Source organism: Manis pentadactyla, chromosome 13 (assembly GCF_030020395.1).
Source record: "Manis pentadactyla isolate mManPen7 chromosome 13, mManPen7.hap1, whole genome shotgun sequence".
Classification (NCBI taxonomy): Eukaryota; Metazoa; Chordata; class Mammalia; order Pholidota; family Manidae; genus Manis; species Manis pentadactyla.
This window is the reverse complement of record NC_080031.1, coordinates 64,790,013-64,813,167: the sequence shown is the minus strand read 5'-3', so window position 1 is coordinate 64,813,167 and position 23,155 is coordinate 64,790,013. Positions and strand designations below refer to the sequence as shown.

The following is a 23,155-nucleotide window of genomic DNA, read 5'->3' as shown; positions in this document are numbered from 1 at the left end:
TAGGCTTAAAATAAGAACCTATGCCTCTTCTAGTTCTAAAGTTCTAAGTACATTCAATACATAGTACTGAGTACATTGATATATTGCCAAAGGATGACTTTTTGATAAAAGCAGAAAGTGAGTGAAATGCACAGAGTACCTGTCATGGTACTGACAATGAGTCTGTTCTCTTTGAGGTTAGTCTCTAAATTAACATCTGGTAAATCTGACGAGTTTGCTGACAGTGAACTAAGGGAGACCACCCCTGACAGCCCTTCTACAAGCTGCAGTTGCACAAGTTGTACAGTTGTTCCTTTCTCACTATCTTCCATTACGTTGGCTAACAGATGTTAATAAATTCAATACATATTCACCTCTCGTCTTTCTCCACCTCTTGGCATAATTTAACAGAGCTGATCCTATTTCAAAAATGCCTTCACAGGGTTTTCTTCTCGTTTCTCAGGCCACTCCTCCTTTTATTTGGTCATTAAATGTAGGAATTATACAAGGTTAGATCCTAGACCTTTTGAATTCAATGCATTAGCCACTAGCCCATGGGGCTATTTAATAATCTTAAATTATACAAAAAAATATTAAGTTCCCTGGTTCCTAGGCATTTCAAGTGCTCAATAGCCACAGACAGCTCATGGCTGTTATACTGGGCAGCACCAATACAGGACATTTCCATCACAGCAGAAAGTCCTATTGTACAGCGTTGTGCTATACCACCCCCCTGAGCGATCTTATTCACGTTCATGGTGTCAGTTTCCATCTTATTGCAGAAGACTCCCACATCTGTACTCTCTCATACAAATGTCTCCTTTGAGCACAAGACCCATGTAGACAAATACTCTGACTTTTCCACTCCCACTTAGATGTCTCAAAAGTACTTCAAGTCCATGATGCCAAAGACCAAATTTTGCATATTTGTCTCCAGACGTAGTTTTGGAATGTTTTTTTTCCCTCACTAGTACTGCTATCATCTAACCCCAGGTGAACAAGTTAGGAAACTCAAGTTATCCTTTATTCTCCCTCATTCCTTCAACTCATTTCCAAATCCTCTGATTACCTATTAAGTATCTCTCAAATTTTTCCCCTTCTTCATCTCCCTTGCATCCCCATAAGCCAAACTCCTATAGCTTGATTAGTGGGAAAATCTCCTTGGATTCAAATCTTAATTTTGGCTGAGTGACCTCAACTAAGTTCCTTAAACTTTTTCCTTAACCAAGGTTTTTATTTGTAACCTGGGGATAATAGTATTCTTCAAAAGTGTTGTTGTAAGAATTAAATAAGATTATGAATGTAGTTGAACACAGTATCCAGGACATAAATTCCCTATAAATGTTATCACTATCATCTCATGCCTAGATTACTGAAACTGTCTTTCCATGCTTACTCTTGTTCCTCACCTATTTGCTGCCCACAATATAACTAGAGACTTTTAATAAATGTAAATCTTATCATATGCCGCTCTATCTCCCTGGAAACCCACTAATGGTTTTCTAGGGCTTTTAGATTAGAAGACTCATCTCTTATCACTCTTGCCCATTAACCCCTGTTCTTTAACCAAACTGGCTTCAAACTCCTAAATCTGATTATGTTCATTCCATCAGGGCTTTTGCCCACAGTATTTCCCTTTTCTGAAACTCCCCTGTAAATTATAGTTTAATCTTAGCCATCCTTCAGAACTCTGCTGAATAGTCACTTCCTCCCTCAGTGTGTCCTTCTGTTTTGCATTCTCATTATACCATGTTCTCTGCCCTAGAACTTATCAGTGTGCAATTACATACTTACATAAGTGACTACTATTTATTCCTATACAAATATTTGTTTCTTCACAGACATCTCAGACTGACCTCCTGGTATTCCTCCCACCTGAGCCTGCTCCATTCACCAGCTCCTCCATCTCAGAAAACAGCAAAACCATTCTTACAGTTGCTCAGGCCAAAACCCTTGGTTTCTCTTTCACACTCCACATCCATCAGCAAATTCTACTGCTTCCCCCAAATTTGACCACTTTTCCCACATTTCCATTGCTACCCATTATGGTCAAAGCCAAATCATCACTTCCTGGGTTTTTGTGGTACCTCTTAACACATCTCCTTTGTTCCTTGACTCCTCACTTACCCCCTTGTATATTTACAAGGTAGCTAGATTGAGTCTTTAAATATATGTCAAATTATGTCATTCTCCTATTCAGGCCCTCCAGCAACTTGCCACCTGCTAGGGACTGAACTGTGTCTCCCCTAAATCCATCCATATGTTGAAGTTCTAACCCAAGTACCTATATTAGAGATTGTGCCTTTAGGGAGGTGATTAAAAATAAATTGGGTCATAAGGGGTGAGCCCTGATCTGCTAGAACTAGTACTACAAGAGACATCAAAGTTCTCTCTTTACAATGTGAAGACAATGAGAAAAGTTGCTGTCTGCAAGCCAGGAAGACAGCCTTTTCCAGAACCTGACCAGGCTGGCACCTTGATCTTAGATTTTTCAGCCTCTAGAACTATATGACCAAATTTCTGTAGTTGAAATTTTTATGGCAGCCCAAGCTGACTAATGTACCATCCCACTCAGAGTAAAAGCCAGTCCTTTCACTAGCCAAAGAAGGCCTGCGCGTTCTGGTCTGTCATGTCCCCAACCCCTTACACTCTCTGAACTGACCACCTTTGGTATCAGTTAAGCAGCTTAAGCCACATCCTCCTACATGCAATTCCACAAATATCTCAGACATGCTTCATCTTTGGACCTTTGCTTTTGTCCTGCTTGGAACACTTTTATCCCCCCAATCCGCATCATTTACTTCCTCACATAAATGTCACCATCTCAGTGGGGCCATCATATGGAAAATTCTGCCACCTGCTTCTCACACATGCTATCACATTCCTCTTTACTTAGCACTCACTACTAGCATGCCACATTCTTTTATCTATTTATTTATTTGCCATTTCCCTCACCTGACTATGAGTTACAAAAGAGAAGGCTTTGTCTGTCTTGCTCACCGCTATATCCCCAGAACACAGAGCACCTCATAGTAGGTGCATAACCATTTGTTCAGTTCAATGAATGTTGAGTTCCAACAGCCACAGAATTAGTTGTGCAAACTTTGTAACTTTTTGATGTCTCTAGGGTTCAGCAAACGGCAACGTTCATCCCCATCAATAAAAACTTTAAATACATAAATAGAAATAAATAACAACTGATTGAAGAAGCCGTTCATTGTTAATCTGTTTTTAAGTAGGGCCGTGGGTGGAATTTAGGTTAAAAATGGATTCTGTTGCTTAAGAAGCAAAGAAATTACATTCCCCTACATTTTACAGAAAATAGGGCTGCAGAGGGATACCTTTCTGTTGTAATTAAAAGAGGAATTCTTCACGACCTAAACCATGCCGAAAACTTTCGTTAGTTTGTTGCTGCTCTCACTGTTCACTTCTGAGGTGAGCTTCCTATTTTTTGAAATGCCTTGTTCAACATCGCCTTTAAACACTAAGATATCACAACTAAGCTCCCTTCTCACCTTGAAACATCACCGCTTTTAAAATAAAGGTGTAATCGAAGTGTGGACACACCCACTGCATCACGAGTGGCATTAGTTTCTGGTTATGCAAATGTAACGCGGCCAGACGGGTGAGCCTAGCGCCCAAACAGCGGCGCGGAGGAAATCCTGCCTCCCCTTAGGCTCAGGCCTGGAGTAAGTGCGGGAAGTCGCGGCGGACAGCGGCGACCTAGCCGTGGGGAGCACCCCGCCCGCACCTCCGGAAGCACCTGCGGGCCCGACGGGAAATCCCCGGGCATCGTCCCCACAGAAAGGTGACGGCCGGCGGCTCCGGCACTGCCTCGGGTACCACGCGCCTGAGGGGAAGCGGCTCCGTAGCCCTGCAGCATCTCGCGAGATTTCGCCCGCTCAGCCCAAGTACTGCGAGTTCGGAACCTAAAAAAAAAGGGCGAGCGGGCAAGAGCTGCCGAAGCCTCCCCCGTGGTGGCAGCTGCCGAGGCAGTATCAGCAATAGGCTTCAGTCCAGGCAGCGCCCGCGGGCCCCTTCGCCGGCGGGCTGAGCTCCATTCACAGTCCGACACGCGTAGGCCGGGCCACGGCCCGCTGACGCGCAGCCCCAGGGGCGGGGAGAGAGGGAGGCGGTCGGGGGGCCCTCTCCTCTCCGCCGCAGAGCGGGGCGGGGGAAGGAGGTGGAGGGTGGGAGGAGGACGACGGAAGGGGAGGCTGCGGCGCGGAGGTCTTCCCGGTGGCACGCAGCCGCGCCTGCTCCCGAGCCCGCCGCGGACCCGCCGCACGTGAACCTCGCTCGGGCCGCTCTCCCGTGCGGCCCCGTCGGAGCCCAGCAGCGCAGGGGCGCGGAGGGAGAGTCTGCCGCGCGCCACTGCGGACCGCGGGTGGGCGGGCGGAGGGGCGGGGAGCTGCGGGCCCCGCCTCCCGCGTGCTGCAGCGACAGCTTCCACCGCGGCGGCCCCGCCGAGGCTTTAAACAGCGGGCCCGCCCCGCAGCCGCCTCACTCGCGCGCTGAGTCGGCGGCGGGCGCTGTTCGCGCGGGTCCGGGCTAGCATCGGCGAGCGGGCCGCGGGGAGGGCGACTCAACTACTTGGCGTCGCGGCCGCGGGCACCGCTGGCCGGGGGCGCGGAGGGCGTGCAGTTCGCAGCGTCCGCCAGGCTCTCCGGGTCCGCCCGGGGTCGGGCGGAGATGGAGCCGGGGCCCACGGAGTCCTCCTCCGGCGCCTCGAGGCTGGTGGGGGTCGGGGAGACACCGCCAGCAGCCGGGATGGACCTGCCCGGCACGGCCGTGCCTTTGGTGCCGGAGGATGCTGCGGCCGCGAGCCGGGGCGGCGGCGGGGTCCGCGGTGAGGGCGCCGCAGCGGCCGGGGACGTGCTGGGAAGACCCCTGGGGCCCACCCCGAGCCAGAGCCGCTTCCAGGTGGACCTGGTTTCCGAGAACGCCGGGCGGGCTGCTGCTGCTGCTGCGGCGGCGGCGGCGGCTGGTGCAGCGGCGGGGGTCAGGGAGACCCCCGCGGAAGGGAAAACCAGCGGCGACAGCGGGCCGACTAAGGGCAGCGAGGAAGCCAAGGGCCGCTTTCGCGTAAACTTCGTGGACCCGGCTGCCTCTTCTTCTGCAGACGAGAGCCTGTCGGATGCGGCGGGGGTCGGAGGCGACGGGCCCAACGTGAGCTTCCAGAACGGCGGAGACACGGTACTGAGCGAAGGCAGCAGCCTGCACTCGGGCGGCGGCGGCGGCGGCAGCGGGCACCACCAGTACTACTATTATGACACCCACACCAACACTTACTACCTGCGCACCTTCGGCCACAACACCATGGACGCCGTGCCCAGGATCGATCACTACCGGCACACAGCTGCGCAGCTGGGCGAGAAGCTGCTCCGGCCCAGCCTGGCGGAGCTGCACGATGAGCTCGAAAAGGTGAGCTCTTCCGGCCCCTTCCCCGCAGCCCTTGCGCCAGCCCTCCCTCCTTCCCCAGCCACTGGTCCGCGCTGACCGCGGGATGTGGTCGCTGGCTTTCCGCGGGCGAGGTGGCGGGAATGCTCGTACACGACTCGCTGACATCTGTGGGTTCAGCTGTCAAGCGTGGAATTGCAGAGGGACGTAACTTAATTTCTTTAAAAGTTTGCAGTTGGTTAGGATAGTTAGTAGGTAATACAGGAGAGGCTTCATTGAACGACCTTCCCCATCCAGTTCTATACCTCGTGTACGCTTGCTTTCTCACCCAACGCTTCACAGTCAGTCATCCCTCTGAATGACAGTTGTTTCTTGTGGGCCACGGAAGAAGACGTGCAGGAGATTTAGGTGAGGATGTCTCTGTCTCACTCTCTCTTTCTCCCCCTCTCCCTCTCAGAGAGAGAGAGTGGAAAACACCTACCATCTGTGTCCTTTTAGAGGTTCTATTGTATGGCTTATGCACATCCATTAAGGGTGCTCAGGAGAGCAAACATTAGTGTGTGAAGGGAAAATCTTAACTGTGTGTTTGTGGTCTATGAATTATTAAAACTCAATTCTTACAGTCTTGAATATGTGAAGGATCATAAAAATCTCACTTCTTGGAATGTGCTGTTCCCGATAATGGCACAAGTCCATTTTTTATAATGTAAACCTTTTGGGAGAGGACTGTATAAAAGAGAGGTTGGGGGGCTGGGTGCAGTCTTAAAAAAAGAGAGAAACAGGAGAATTGTTTTTTTCTATTGAGGATGTCCAGAAAGACCTGGGTTCTTGAGTAAGTAGTTACACTGTGAACAGAAACCATCCCTATAAAGTCTATTGATTTCTGTAATTACAAGGTTTGTGGCCACATTCAACTTTTATTTCTTTAGGTTCAAAATTGTTACTTTGAGATAACATTGATGCTTTTGAGATTTGATTAACTTTTTTATGAGTTAGGATTCCTTGAAGTCTGCCTTTACAAGTGTATAATGACTACATTGATGGAATTTTGTGAATGTGAAGAGTTGCTACCATATTGGGGTAGCATTGGGGGGGGTTGAAATGTACATAGTGTGGAAAAATTTGAATACAGAAAGTATGTGATTTCTTTTGGACATGATTATTTGATCTCATACAGTCATTTCGGTCAAGACTGTACTTGTCCCAGTGTTTGCAATAATTAGAGGTCCCAGCCCTTACAGCCTATTGATTCTTTAAAAGCTTGGCATCATTTAGTTTTGGAATATACTATCCCTATTATTCCATTGTGGTATTTTGTCATATCACAAGAAAAACAATTTTTAAAACACTTTTTTACTTACACTCCTGAAGTTTCTGTCATCTATTTTTTCCTTTCAAAACTCAAAATCTTTGTAGATAGGTAGCTAGTAACTTTCCTTTCCTTAGAGCATTTTTGTTGAAAATACGTAGATACGTTTCAGATTGATTTATACAAAGCTGTGTAGTTGAGCAGTAAAGCAGTCTATATTTGCCCATAAGTTTTAGAAAAGGTTTTTTAATTGAAGGTTATTATATACCTTGAACTTGTAAGCCTCTCAGGAAAGTTTTTTTTAAAATTATGTGAATAACAATACACTTTACTCCAAAACTTCAAGTTTTTGTTTTGGCAATTTTGGTCCACTTACAGTGTCTAAAAAAAGAACACCTGTATTGTTAGGTATATAGGAGTTGAAGAAGTCACTCAAGTCTCTCAGCTTCCTCAGCTTTCAGGGTTATTTTAAAGATTAGGAAAAAAAAAATGTATGTAAAGACCCATGTCAGTGCCTGGAAAATAATGGTTAGTGTCGTTATTACTTCTATCTCTAATTGGCTCTTCCGAAAACAGTTAAATTCTAGGATTTCAATTTTAGATTCACTTAATTCTTACATTATTAGATGAATGTAGTATATACAGTGTTATGTTCAGAGTTTCAGTTATGTGGCATGTAGTATAATGAATTTTTTGTAGTTTTTTTTTTTTTTTTTTTTTTTTTTTACCTTCTGTCACTTGGGTACTTTATGGCCAATAAAAGATTTATTAGGTTAACTTGGTATAGAACCTCATATTGAAGGTAATCGTGTTTAGAATTTAGCAAATGGTAGACAAACCTGTCATGGTCAGGAGTACAGATCTGGCTATAGAGATCTACCACTGTTGAGGGAGGGCAGGAGGAGGTGATGGCATAGGTTGGCCAGATCCCCAAAAGTTTTTCCTTACCCTGTCCAGATTGATTTCTACCTCCTGAGAACCTTTTCTAATACTTCTAGCCCTCTGTGGATCATAGTATTTGGAATTCTGTAACTTAATTCTAGCACATGATCGATTGTCCTATGGTCTGCTAGAAACTCTAGAGGAGCCACAAAAAAAAAAAAAAAGACAACCACCCCAGAAATTTGTTAGAGGAAAAGACTATATTTTCTTCCTTCTACCTGAATTCTTTCAGTTGCCCAGCACTGTGACTTTTTAAGTATTTTGCCTGAAAATCCAACTGAAGGGGAATAGTTAAATCCATGGTGCATCTCGCTGTATTATGCAGGCATTGTAAGGCCAGCACTCACGAGTTTCCCATTTATTACATATTTATTGGAGAGAGGAGTTTCTTAGGTCTTGGCCACATGGCTTTGGCACTGCAGGATAATGCAGCGATTGGCGAAGCAGATGTGACTCTGCCTAGACATGTGCTAAGCAAATAGTTGCATGAAAAACATAACTACAACCTTTGGCTCACCTCCTGCCCCAGTGCTGTGAAAGAAAAGTGTAGGATGCTAATTAAATAGTACCTAATTTTTATTGGGGTTAGGGAGGCCTTTTTTTGGAGAATTGAACCTAAAACCTGAATAATTGATAGGGCAAGACAGTGTTCCAGGCCAGAGGAACAGCGTATGTAGAGGTAGTGAGCTGAGAGAGAGGTGTATGCAACAAACTACATGGAGGCCAGAATCAGACTTTGTTATAAATGTAGTGGGAAGTTCCCGATTTGTGTAACACAGCAACATGACCTCTTTGGTTTTACCATCTCTGACTGCTGGGTGTAAAGTGGACTGCAGTGGCAAGAAACGAAAGCAGGGAGATCCAAGCTACTACTGCGGCCTGGGTTACGGAGAATAACGGCCCCTGGCAGAATATATTGGATGTCAGTGGACAGGATGTGGGAGTGAAAGAGAAGTTCATTCCCAGGGTTCGGACTTGAGTGACTGAATAGATGGTGCTACTGTTGCCTGAGATGGGAAAGACCGGAGAAGGAATAGATTTGTGGGGGGAAAGCAAGAATTCTGTTTGAGTAGCTTGTAAGACATCTTAGTCCAGGAGTCATTGTTGAAGGAGAGGGGCAGAGTATGTTTCATATGTATATAAAATGCATATTGCATATATAATACATACATATGCATTATAAACACACTACATACATGTAATATGTAATGTATAGACACATAATATGCAAAAAATATATGCAAGTGTATAGTATCTAAAATCGTGGATGACATTACTTAGGGAGACTGGGTAGATAAGAGAACAGAAATAGAGTCTGGGATTGGGTCTACAAAATGTTATAGGAACTGTTAGAGATTGGGGAGCCATGAGCTAAGGAAACTGAGAAGGATCTTCTAGGCTGGTGAGAAACAGCCAAGCGAGCAGTGTCAGGGAAGCAGAGAGAATTTTAAAGAATGCAGAAACTCTTCCAAACTGATGGCCAGAATTGATTTGTTTCATTAAGTTTCTCAAAAAATAAAACTGAAGTAATTATTTCCTGTCCATACAAGGAAAAAGTAGAAAGTAGAGGGTAAATAAATGAGTATTTGATGGATAACTTGATTCTGAAGGGTGTAAAAGTACAGTGGTGGGTTGCCCATAGGAGCTCCTGTTGGATTTAAAGCATCATTAAAGCAGTTTTAAAGGCAGCGTTACTGTGGCATAGCTGCCCTTAGCCAAGGCTCAGGAGTTCTGCTGGCGGTATGCCATCTCATTTTATATGGCCACTCTCTTAGAGCCTTTCTCGTTAATAAAAAGGGAAGGTAAAGAGGGCAGTTATACCAACTATCTTTTATGTTGCACTGAGCTTGTTGGTTTTTTTCATCTAATTCCCAAGAAATAGGTCTTAGATACATTTTACTCATGATAAAATGGGCTCATAGGAGCTGAAGAAAGTGCTTAATGCCACTGTCATAGAAACTGGTACAGCTGGAATTCACACCCAGGATTGTCTAACGGGAATGCCAGGACACAGTAGCCAGTCTTCCTTACCTCCTCTTATCTGTCCACCTGACCTGCTGAGATGGCAGGGGTGTTGAGGGGGTCATGTTGGGGATTGCCAGCATCATTCCCCCACCCTTGACATCCTGAACGTGGGATAATTATGAACAGAAATGGGGAGGAAGTCTGGTGATGATGTGATTATTGATTAGTACGACTGTCTCTCACTAGGATCTGGGCTTGTGTCACGGTCATCTCCATACAGAGACTAAGTACTCAATAGATTTGTTCATTGAACATGTCAGGATGGGCAGTTCCTCCTTCTTACAATGATTTTAAGTAAAACTCTTAAACAAGTATTAGATACTTGTATAGTATCTAACTTGTGCAACCGCTTCTCTGAATGGGCTGTATTGATTCTTGGACAAGAAATTCCGCTTACTAGTAATCACTTCAGCACATAGCTTGCTTGAGTCCTTGACAGTCACCTGCAGGAACAAGCATGGGTCTTACCCCTGGGGTAGGGAGTAGCATAGTCCTGGGTCTGAGTAAAGGTGGGACCATGATAAAAAATCCTTGTGTGTGTCAAAGTTAAACTTGGACTATTTCACAATTTTGGTGGGGGATCCACTCTGCTAACCCCATGATAGCTGAGCCGGTTTACCCATAATACTGTATGAAATCCCCAAGTATGCAACTGACTGCCTGGGTAGAGGGAAAGATATATTTGGGGATTTAAAATGTGGCAAAAAATCTGTACCCTGGTATCATAATTGATATCTTCTTTATATTTGTGTTACCATATTCACATTCCAATCCTTTGAAACTGGAATTTAAAGGACCAAAATAGTGTTTCTTGGTTTTTACGTGTTGAGCATTTTTTTTCCCAGTAATTTTTAATTTCATGTTTCATATTTTTGTTTGGAAAGTCTCTAGTAATAATCAAATTGGTTCCATGCTGAAGTGAAGTGAATAGGAAGTGACTTACTCAACACATCCCTCTTGAGCACCACCAACAGCACAGTTCTAAGGGCTGGGAATACAGCAGCTGAGCTAGTGCTAGTTACATCGTTTAGATTAACTGCAGTTAAGAAATTAAAGGTGGATGGATGGTGATGTCTGGGGTGGTACTCTTTGAAGGCCTCTCTGGTATGTGAGCAGATGCTAAAAGGGAGTGACGGAGCATCCCTTGCAAATACCTGGGGGAAGACCACTCCAAGGAGAGGAACTCTAAACGCCAAGACCCTGAGATGGGAGTGCGCTTGGCATGATTGAGAAACAAGGAGGCTGACAAGGCTGGAGGACCTAGAGAGGGAGTGATGGAAGAGGTCAGAGCAACAGCGAGGAACAAACGGCATAGAACCTTGTAGATTCGATCAAGACTCAGCATTTTACATGAGTGGTGTGACCTGCCTTGCATTTAAAACAGCACCCTGATTGCTGTGTGTAGAATATACTGTAAAAGGGGTAAGGGCAGAAGCTGGGAGACCAGTTAGAAACCTATTGCAGTGTTTCAGTTAGGAGGATGATTTTTACTAAGGTAATAGTGTTTGCTACAGCGTGGGGTGTTGACATGCTGGAGATGCTGAAAGGTAGAGCTGTTGGGGTCAGCTGATGGTTTGGTTGAGGGGTATATGGAAAAACTGATGCCACAGTTTTCCCCCTGTTTAGAATAGAGCTGATATTTTTGGAGGTGGGGAAAGACTGAGAAGAGCAAGTTTGGTAGGTGGACTGAAGGGTTGGGTTTCATTGTACAAATTAGTTCTACTGTGGAGCAAATATTTATGAAATCGCAGCTAGTGGTTTGTGATATAATAGAACTTATGAAAGCAGGTTTTAATTTGTAGCATAAAAATGTGCTTATATGCTCTACATTTCAGGTAAAACTATGAAAACCAGTAGTTGTTCAAATAGGGTACCAAAGGGTAGGGAGCCAATGGGTTGATTTCACAAAGTTGAAAGAGTAAGGGATGGAAAAGGAAAACTACTTAAAATACTGGGGTTAAAATACATCAGTGGTTTTCCATTTAAAGTATGAAAGCTATCTTCTGCCAATGGCTTTCTTATTCCTCCATTTTTCACTAGAATTATGAAAAACTTGGAGCTGATGCAGAACTTGAGGATTTCTAATTAGAAAAGGGGGAAATCTGAAAAGGCGAAAATAACTTAGTGGAATGTTGTCTCTGCAGAAGCTAATTGTGGCTGATGATCCGTAGTGCCCTTGAGCTCAGAAATTTCTGTGTTTTAATACCTTCTTTATGCTGTTCTTGAGCACTAACACATTAGATAGTCATCTAGGTTAAGATTTCTACAAATCTGTGGGATGGTTCTTTGTTGGGTTGGTGTAAATTAGTTAATTCAGTTACCTAGCTTCTAACAGTTCAGTGTGGGAGTCGTTCTGGAGCTTTTTTGCAGGTAGATGGCTTGTTAGGGCAGGCTTGATGACCTCAGTGGACGAGACTTAGAGGACCCCTGAGGACTGACTCTCTCCCATCATTTCACCTAAATAGTTCTTGTTAAAGTCACCAGGGACTTCCATTCTTATCACGAAGTCCAGGAAACTCCCCTCCCCCTGGCAGCATTCAACCTTCAGCAGCATTTGATGTTCTTTTGAGGTCTTCTTGTCCCTCTATCGGCTTCCATAACACTTATCTCTCCTTTTCCTCTTCTCCGTCTCTGGCTCTTTTAGACCAGTGTCTTTTGCAGTGCCCTTCATCTGTGCACTGGCTCTCCGCAAGGCTCGATTCTGGCTTCTCTCCTCCCTCTGTCTCCCGACTCTCCCTACACTAGATCCTCTGTAGGCTAATGCCTCCCAGCATTTCGTCTTCTACCCATACCCCTGTTCTGAGTTCAGGGCATCCACTCTCTACTGGATATTTTTGCTTCATGTCTCAGAGACACACCAGACTCAGAGACATGTTTTTATACCTCTCTTTCCAAAAAAAGTAGCCCACCCAGGTCTCTTCCAATGTGTCCTATTATCTCTGTGAGTAGTATCACTATTCATCATATTATGCAAGTGAGGTACATAGAAACGCCCTTCCTTTCATACCCCCAATCCAGTTCATCACTGAGTTCTACCACCTTTATTTCCTATATATTCTTTTCAACTTCACTGCTGCCATCCTAGACCAGATTGTAGCATGTCCCTCTGCAATGACCTTCTAACTTGGTTCACCACATTCACTATGCCCCCTCATCACTGCTGTGTCCAGAATGATCGTTTTAAAACAAAACTGATATGTCATTGCCTGGCTTAAAATTAGCCCTGTGTTGTCTGGTTCTGACCTGCTGCTGCTTCAGTGTTTTAGTAACTTGGTGATATGATACTTCCTCTGGCCATAGGGCCTTTGTGCATGATACTATCAGTAAATGCTTCCTCTTTTCTCCCCCATACACTCACTGTTATCTTTTTGGTTTTAAAATTTCGCTTCAATCCTTACTCTTTAGAGAGGAAGTCTTTATCCTCCAGCTAGGACAAACCCCATTTCTCTTAGAGCCCTTGCTTCAGGTACTGATAGTATATTTATTAATGTGATTATATGAGTCAACTCAAATTGACTTCAATTCCATGAGATGTAGACTTAATGTGGCTGTTTATCATTATGTCCCTAGTACCTTCCCCCTTATATAGGCCTGCAGGCCCTCAGTCAATACACGCTGAAAAATAGAACTAATTCTTTTATAAATTAATGTAGTATGAAAGAATCTTACTCTTTTACATACCGTATATTTGTTTCCTGGAATCTCTAAAGGACTTTTGACAGGCAAATTGCTCTAATTTTCACATTCGGAGTTTAAGATGCAAAAGAGCTACATAACCTGTTCAGAACCAGGACTTGTGACTGGCAGAGCCATGGTTGAAAGTTGGATCAAACATTCTGACTCCCAGTTAGAGTTAATTCCAGTAACCTACAGTTAAGTACTATCTAAGTTTTTGTTATTTTGGTGATTTTTTTTTCTTTTTTATATACTTGTGACAGCTGCTTTTTAGTTCATTGAAGATTATGTAGAAAAGATTTGGATTCCTCAGTTTTACTGTATGGATGTTTCTTTTCCTAGTAGAAAAATCTTCCAAAAATTAAGTGTAAAAAAGTTTCTTAAAAGTGGACTCTTATTGTTTCATTTTGTTCATTTCCTCTGTCTTTCCCTCTCTGTAGCTCCAGAAACTGTGACCTAAATTTGTCAATGTTTTAGGGTTGCACTTTTCAATTCTTTAACCACTAGTCACATTGTGGATGTTAATCCAAGTTTAAATTAAGGTTAAAAGTTCAGTTCCTCATTTATGCAAGCCACATTTTAAGTGCTCAAGACCCATGCATGGCTAGTGGCTGTCATACTGGACAGTTGCGACAGAGCATTGCCATTATCGCAGAAATCTCTTAGTGCTGTCAAGGGAAGTGTATTTAAAGAAACTTTTTTCCTCCACTCATTGATTCTTCCCTTCCTTCCTTCCCTCTTTTCTTCCTCATTAAATAGTCAACATTAGTTTAAAATTATTAAACATTTTCTTCTAATTTTGCATGGGATCTTTCCTCGAATAAAGGTGTCTAGAACATTTTTGACCCTCATGAAATGTTTGTTGAAACAGTGGAATCTGTGTCTTTCTATCTGAGAGTGGAGATCTGGGTCTTTATTCAGAAAGGCTGTGACAAATTTCTTAATACTGTATAAAAGTTTGTTTCCAAAGCACTCTTAGCTTACATATCTGTATTTGGTCTTCAGATCTGCCTTTGGACAAGGTAGATTTTCCAAAGTCTTGGAGTAGCAGTCTCATTCTGCCAGGTTGTAGTCTGCCTACAGCCACTTAACTAATACTTGGTGAGGCTGGATCTTTTTGAAACCAGGTTGCCTTCTCACTTTCTTTTCTTCTGGACAAATGATTCCTAAATTTTAAAAGAATCACTTGGAGAAAAATTACAGAATCCTTTCTCCCAAAGAATATATAGGTCGTTTTAAAAAAGCTTTCCTGGTGATTCCCAGAAAGCCAGGTCAAGAACTAGTGTCCTAGAACATTTGAGAATCTTAAACACTGTGATTATCCCTATGACAGTAGCACATAGTTATTTTCTTTGATGTGCTAATTCTCATCTTTGAAATACCCTTATGTAGGCAAGTGCTAACTATCGGAAGATCTGGCTTTAACCCTTCAGTAACTGGATAGTGACTTGCATTCAATTACCAATTTCTGAACATCTACCATGTTGCAGGAGCTCTCTGTAATCTGCGCTCAGTAACTTTCTAAACTAGTTAGTTTGCAGTTAAGACAAACTCAGGCTGATAGCAACTTGCCCAAGTCTCATAGCCAGTAAGTGGTAGATGCTGAGTTTAAACCTAGGCATGTAAATGAAAACTCACTTATAAGGTATCAGGACAAACATATATGTTGCTTATTAATTGTCTGTAAAAATCTTATAGGGAAGTTAGACATACAAGTACTAATTGATAAATTTAAATCCTAATGAGTTCATGTGGAATAGGTGAACCTAAATAACTGCTTCTCTTTTGTAGAACTTAATGGTTTCAGACATAAACACTCAGGCTTTTACTATTACAGAATTAAAGTTCATGATAAATCTTACTACTGGCTTACCTATGGATTTCTAGAAATAATAGGTTTACTGTGTAGGTTTGGAGAAATTACTATACTGTTTCACCTATTTCAGTCCCAGTTATTTGGCAGATTTACTGACCAGAAACAAAGCTAATACACATTATGGAAAGCAATATGGAGGCTTCTCAAAAAAACTAAAAATAGGAATGCGATATGAGCCAGTAATTCCACATCTGGGAATTTACCCAAAGAAAACAAAATTACCAATTTGAAAAGAAATATGCACCGTCCCCCTTTTATTGCAACATTATTTACAGTGTCCAAGGTATGGAAGCAACCTAAGTTTCCATCAATGGATGAATAGATAAATGGATAAAGATGTGGTGCATATATACAATAAAATATTAGTCAGCCATAACAAAGAATGAAATCATGCCATTTGCAGCTAAATGGATGGACCTTGTGTACATTATGCTAAGTGAAATAAGACAGAGAAGACAAATGCCATATTATTTCACTTATATGTGGAATCTAAAAAACAAAACAAAACAAATGAACAAACAAAACAGAAATAGACTGAAAAGTACAGAGAACTGACTGATGGTTGCCATAAGGGAGAGGAGTTGGGAGATGGGTGAAATCGGTGAAGTGGATAAATAGGTACAAACCTCAAATTATAAAATGAGTTAGTCACAGAGATGGAAGTGCAGCATAAGGAATATAACAATAATATTGTAATGTCTTTGTATCTTGACATATATCTATATTGTGAGAATTTAGTAATGTATGTAATTACCAAATCACATACATCTGAAACCAACATAATACTGTATATCAACTATATTTCAATTTACAAAAAAGATCCAGCATTTGAGCAAAATAACAACAATAGCAACAAAAAGGCTTTCACATAGAAGGGATTTACCCCCATCTGCACTTGGGAACTGTAAAGTTACACTTTATATATAGTTTTTATAAGTATGTCTATCTGGTTTCCAGATCCAGGGCAGGTTAAAAGGGAAAATGAACACTGGCAGATGTGGGTCCAGAGATCCCAGCATGTTGTAGAGACAGAAGATCAGAAAATCATTAAAAGCAGAAGCAAAGTTCTCAGAGAAGAGCAGTCTTGAATAGCCCTTTAGAGTGGGCACAGAGAAACAAGACCTGAGCTTGGTCACCACAGCATCTCCATTTAGCACAGTGCTATTGCAAAATAACAAGTATTTTAAATCTTAATATAAAGGAAAGTCAGTGAAGTACACACTTTTGGAAAATTTCAGTCTCAAGTCAACCTAGAGTATCACATTTTAAAGGACTGAGAATTAATCCTTTTAAAAACAAACACTATTAAAATGTACTCCAAGGGTTTTATTGTACTTTGTTTACATAAAATGTTTATTATTACTTCATAATGAGGAAATAGAGAAGGTTTGGAAAATAGAGAAAGTAAGTTAAAAACCTCTAATCCATTTTTGCATTTTTATGTATATTTTTAACTACAACTTTATATCCTACTTTTCCACATAGCACTGAATAACCAACCAATCATTAGTAAATAAGTAATCAAAGTTTCCTGTATCACCCACAGAATCTTCTATTTAAGGGAATGCTTGTATGATACTCTCATACCATGTGGTACATGGTACATGTACATAACTTGCATTTTCTCTTGTAGACTATTTAGAGCATTTACATGTATTGTAATTTGGTTGTAATTAGGCCTGGTATTATGCTATTGGTTTTCTGTTTTCTTACCTGTTTTTTGTTCCTCTTTGTTACTTGTTCCAATACTCTTTTTCTGCCATCTTTTGTGCTTAATCAGATTGACTAGTTTTAAAAAAAATCTCTTTGTATTATTATTTCAATAGTTGCACTACTTAGAATATTGAATTTCTTCAGCTAAAATATAGGAACCTTAAAATAGAACCTTACCATAGTGCTCTGATTGTCATATATATATCATAAACCCATAAAACAGTGTTGTAGTTTTTGCTTTCAACAATCATACAGCTTTTTAAAGAGAAGAAAAGAAAAATAGACATACATTATTTTAGACTCACATTTACTTCCGTTCTTTTTCATTTCTTCTTGTACATCTGTGTTGCCATCTGGATACTGTTTCCCTTTCTTAAGTACTTACTGTAAAGGAGGTCAACTGGCAATCAAGTTTTTTTGGTTTTTATTTATATGAAGATCCTTTTATTTCACTTCACTTTTGGAGAATAGTTTTGCTTGATGCAGAGTTCTTGGTTGACAGGGTTTTCTTCTTTCAGCCCTTTGAATGTACAGTTTCAGTGTCTTCTGGCCACCATTGTTTCTTTTTTTCTTTTTTTTACCATTGTTTCTGATAAGACAGCCATTAATCACATCACTGCTTATCTGTATATATGATATGTTGTTTTTCTCTGGTTGTTTTCAAGATTTTTTCTTCACCTGTGGCTTTCAGCAATTTGTATGTGAGGGTGTTTCACTGCTTCTTCCTGCCATTTCCATTCTGCTGTTGACTCCATCCAGTGAATTTTTCATTTTGATTGTGATTTTTTATGGTTTCCAGTTACTTTCTTTTTTAGCCTGGCTTCTTGGGGTAGGGTACTATATGATTTAGTCGTCAGCTGAGATTTCAGACTTATCCTCGATTTCATTCCTTATTTTTTCCTAGAGATACCCACTTAATTTCCATTTCCTCTTTTGGCTTTGGGCTCTTTTTTCTAGTATTTCAAACTAGTAAGGCTTCCTGCCATTTAAATTACATACAGTTGGGGAATACGCATGCTTTAAAAATTGCATCAAACTCAGGGTTCTCACCCAGTGGAGCTGTGTCCATCAAGAGTATTTCCTTCTCTGTTTTTTGTTTTTTTCCATCTGCTCTAGGTTCTTTTCCATGTATATATAGTTCAGCTGTCAGGGATTTAAATCGTGGCATTTCCAATACTGTGACCTTCAGAAAAAGGACTTGCCACCTTTCATCCTCAGTTTCCTTCCGTAGGAAATAGGAAAGATGATCATTTATAGTGGGAAATACTATATTTTCATGTGAGAAATGCGTGAGATACCAAGTGCATGTCATATACTAAATGTAGTTTTTGTTATCACATGGTTTGTTCTTCATGTATATTTCTCTTGTAATATTTTACACTTTATGTGATGCTTCTAGTCAAATATATCTTTGACAACCTGGCTAAAACTAAAATAATTTAACCACATGTAAGTCATATTTATTGAAACTAGAAGATAAAAGTTTTCTGGTAATTTGAATTAAAATTATTTAAGCTATTTCTTGACATTAGCAAGTTGTGTGAGATTTGAAATGATGCAAAAATGATGGTGTTTTTAATACGTAGCGTTAGTCAGTCTTGAATGGTTAGTAAAGAACATGATGGGGTAGGTAGAGGATTGAATTCTTTGACTGCTGTCATCAGTTCTGACTTGGTTCATTGTAAAGTCACATGGTCACACCATCCACTTTTATCTGTGGCACTTGAGGTTTGAGCTTTGCATTAATGCCACTGGATATTAATGGACCATTGTTAACCAGAGCAGATTGGATTCCTGTAAAACAATACTTTGTTTTGAGAGAGCAGTCTGTATGGGGAGCATTACACTGAATACACCAATCACCGACAGCACGGATAGGAAACGTTGGTAGCTTTGGGGTGATACAATTGGCTAGTACTTGATGAAAAAATTGTTAGAATAAACCCAGCCACTTTGGCATCTAAATTTGCATATTTATGCATCTATTTTCAGTTACTAATTTGGCTGTGTTTCATGATACTAATTTAACACTTTAGCATGTCTTAGTTTTAAGCAGATATTATTAAACTATCTGAGAAGTCTTTACCTTTAAAGTATCTTTATTAATATTATAGTTCAGAATTTTATTTTTAGGACTTAAATAGCATTTTTTGGTGAACTTTTAACATATTTGAAGTGTAATTTGGGGTTTATTTAAATCAATAATAACTGCTTGTAAACAAAGAATAAATTCTTGTATATTAATAGTGCCCCAAAATAAGGATCCCTACTCCTCTGGCTGTCATTAACAGTGGCTTATTTAATGTATTTAAATAAAGCTGGGCCCAGCAGCTTTGCCTCTTTTCTCAGACCATGCAGTCTAGCATTAACCCTAGCTGCTGTAAAGTGCTTCTGTCGCCACTAAAGAAAATTGCGAAGGAATGCACTAGTAGCACCAAAGAAGTTACAAAACAGTTCTAGTAGTGTGATCATTGGTTATAAAAGCCACATTCTTTGTACTACCCTTCAGCTTGTATAGGTGATAAATTTTTACCACTGTGTGGAATGGTGATGCCATTAACTGTACCTTAAAGGTCTGTGTTTTTGTTTTATTCTTCCAGAGGTAATCTTAAAATCTGCTAATAGCAAATTTTAAGAAATGATATAGTAGACTCTAGATTAATGATGTTTTACAGTATTTATTTTTATGTATTCGTTCAAATCCAATGATTTAAACTCATGATATGAGCAGTTGCAGTAATAGATCATTTATTTGTTGTTTATAATAGCCAGAATTAACAATTACTTTGTTATCATGCATTTAACACTTTTCCTTGTTTAGTCTTTTAAAAGGTCTTTTTTTAAATTGTGGAAATAACAGAGAAAAACATAAAACAAATATAAACAATCAAATTAACACCTATATAATCACCACCCAGATCAAGAATAAAATATTGCTGGCACCCTAGAAGTCCTCTGCACACCCACTTCTTATTCTCCCACCAAAAGTAGCCACCGTCCTGACTTAATTAATGGTGATCGTTTCCTTGGGTCTTAGTCTTGATTTTTTTCTTTCAAATGGCTTTTGTCATTTTTATATGTTCCTGAAGACTACTGCTCGAGGTTGCCTGCTTTAAAGTTTTATATAAGTGGAGTCATATAGTATATTTTTACCCATCATCTTTTGCTCATTGTCATGTTTGTGTGTATTTATAATTCATTCATTTTTATTGCTATTTATTTTCCATTGTATAAAATTCTACAAGTTATTCTGTAGTTATGGATGTTTGGATTGTTGCCAATTTTTTGTCAGTTTTTAATAGTGCTGATATGAACAGTTTTATACAGGTGTCTTGCTTCCTACAAGTATTGTATGTCTGTAGGGATATACCATAGAGCAGAATTGTTGGGCTAAAGGTTATTCATATTTTCACCTTGAGAAGATAATGCCCAGACTTTTCTCCAAAGTTGTTTACCAATTTATATTCCCACCAGCAATGTGTGAGAGTTTTTGTTTTATATACAGTCATCCATATTTTCTCACTTCATCTCCTCAAACAGTATGGAGGCGGTAACATTATATGCATTTTACATATGTGGAAACTGAGAGCCAGAGGGGTCAAATAACTTGCCAGAGTTCACATAGTGAGTTAGCAGAGCTGGAATGTGAACCCAGATCTGACTCAGGAGCAGACACTTTAAATTTCAGTTCTGTTTTAGGACATTATTTGGACAACAGAGATTACCCATTAAGACTCAGTATTCATTCACTATGTCTTTAATAAAAATGACAGGAAAGGTCAGTGCTTTTGGAGACCTTCCATTTTAAATCATATTAAAGGAGTGCAGGTGGTTGCATAGATTACAAAAACTGAGTAAATGAAAAAGGTGATTATAGAGTGTGATATGTGCTGTGGAGGAAATAAAAGGGGCACCAATGAGCAGAAACTACTGACTGGTCTGGGAAGGAGAAGGCTCCATGTAATTTAAGCTAAGACTTAAAGGAGGAGAAGGAGCTGGTCATCTTCAAAATGCCCTACAGAGGCAGAGGCAGCAGCAAGCAAAATGTCTGTCAGGAGAAAATACTTTAAAACCAGTATTTCAGCAACAGAAAAGTGTTACATCAGATACTTAGTTAGAACTCTTAGTAATTTTCTAACTTACAGGATAGAAGTTTGAGAGTATCATAAAAGGTATATAAAAAACTTCCAGGAAAAAATTAATAGAAATAGGAAAATGGTCTTTGATTGGAAAAATACAGAAGCCTCACTTCTAAGACAGACTAATATTTACCTTTTCTTTAACCATGTCTGATCTTACTATGTGTGGTAACAAAATATTGAAGACAAGTATCAAGAATTCTGTGTGACTAGTTTTATTTTTCAAATCTTCCTGAATGGGCCTGAATGTGTAGGTGGATACAGGGGTCAATAGGTTGCAGTGGTGAAGCATATAAAGAAGGAAAGAACCGTGTATGACCTGCCATATTGGATTGAAGGATTTGCTAGCTGGAGTAGCTAATGTGGGTTTTTATTGGAAAAAGAGTATCCTAGATAACATAGAAACTGAATGATTGGCCTATTTTACTTACCCTCTCTACCACAATAGCCTACAAATAAACTTCCAAAATTAAATAACACACATAACTCTTTCTAGTACACAATTTTATATTTAAACATCTGTCTCCCCAGATGGATTGTGTCTGGGTACTAGCAATTCTTTCTCCTCCTTAGGTGGTCCGTTGCAGCTCTCTGTAACAATCCTGCAGGAGCAGTTTCATAGATACTGTAGACCCTGGGGGACTTTCTACAAGGCACAAAGAGATTTTTAAAAAATCCCTTTTGGTGCCGCCCAGCACAGCACTTCTGCTGTTGTTTTTTATGAGGATGGTGTCAGAAGCCTTAGCTTCTGTAGATTGGGAAGCAGAGGAAGGGAGGGGAAGATGAAGCACTGTGTAGAGTGAAAATAGCTAGGAATTGGGAAATTTTAGCAGGACAATTTTCTGTGTTGGGTGATTTATCTGTCTTTGTACCCTAGCCCAAAATAGAGACCTAAAATGATTCACCTTGGCTCACTGTAGTGTGTGGAATCAGAAGATTCTCTTCCCTGCCACGTTAATAGCTCCATGATTTTGAGTAAGCTTAAGTTCTCAAAACTTTCCTCATTTGTTAAGTGGAGAGAATAATACCTACTTCTTAAAAATGTGCCCATTTGGGAAATCAGGTATTTAGGGGAGGGATCTGCCACACAGTAGGATTTCAGCACATTGTAATCCTACTACTAAATCCTGGCTACTAAAGTAAGCCAGACAGATGCTGAAGGTCTCCCATACTAAGAGTTCTCAGTTTATCCCATAGGTAATGAGTAACCAGACCTATAATATGTGCAAGTATATTTTATAAAAAATTCTTACATCTTGAAGGCAGAAAAACTACTTCATTGTATTTTGCAGTGTTTCTGAGCACAATCATTCTGTTATGTATCACAATAAACTTGAATTGATTGGGTTGGATTCTATGCCAGTGTTCACTTCACCCCTAGATACACAAAGTCAAGTACTTCTTAACCTAGACACTAATTTTTATCCAGATTTGAACTCTAAAAGTCGTGGGGGAAACAATCATGCCTTTCATTGTATTTTCCAAGTGATTGTGTAGTTATGGGAAATACGGAATTGCTCAGAAACACATGGAAATAAAGTGTATTTAACTACTGAGGCAGCTTGTTATGCCGCTAAATAAGCTTTCCCATCTTGTTTTTCATTTAGTGAAGCATTAATTTGGGTTATAATTTAAAACTTAACTGCCAGAGGGGATTATTGTTTCGGTACTATTTACGTGTGATCTCCCTTAAGGCTGGACTTGTGACTTTTTTGGTGGTTGTTAAATACCAGAAGTTTTTCGTATTTACATGATGTGGTCTGCCGGAATAATTTGAAATTGGATAGCTTAAACAAGGGTAAGCATTTTTGTATATTTTTATATCTCTATATTCTCTATCAAACTTAATACCCTTACATATCACCTTTTTCTGAATAAGCAATTATTAAACATATTAACATATTTAAAGTATTGTTAAATACTTTATGGCTACATACCCCCACCTCCACCCCCAATTTCTATCTTGTTCATGTTTTTTTTTTCTGCCACTTTAGATTATTTCCTAACATTGATTTATTGTTTTAAAAAGTACATCAATTGTGGCTGGGATCCAGATTTTATCTCATAGATCAAAATGGGAGAAAGCAGTGTAATTCC

The 23,155-nt window shown here is 40.5% G+C and overlaps 1 protein-coding gene across 2 annotated transcripts in view; it reads left to right on the top strand.

The window, feature by feature from the left end:
• The first annotated feature begins 4,445 nt into the window (after positions 1 to 4,445).
• Positions 4,446 to 23,155, top strand: part of SLC12A2 (solute carrier family 12 member 2) — a 103,360-nt gene continuing 84,650 nt past the window's right edge. For both annotated transcript variants that reach the window (XM_036903222.2, XM_036903221.2), the window contains exon 1: positions 4,446 to 5,403. In XM_036903222.2, the coding sequence (XP_036759117.2) occupies positions 4,672 to 5,403 (732 nt within the window). In that variant the 5' untranslated portion in view covers positions 4,446 to 4,671. The remainder of the gene's footprint in view (positions 5,404 to 23,155) is intronic.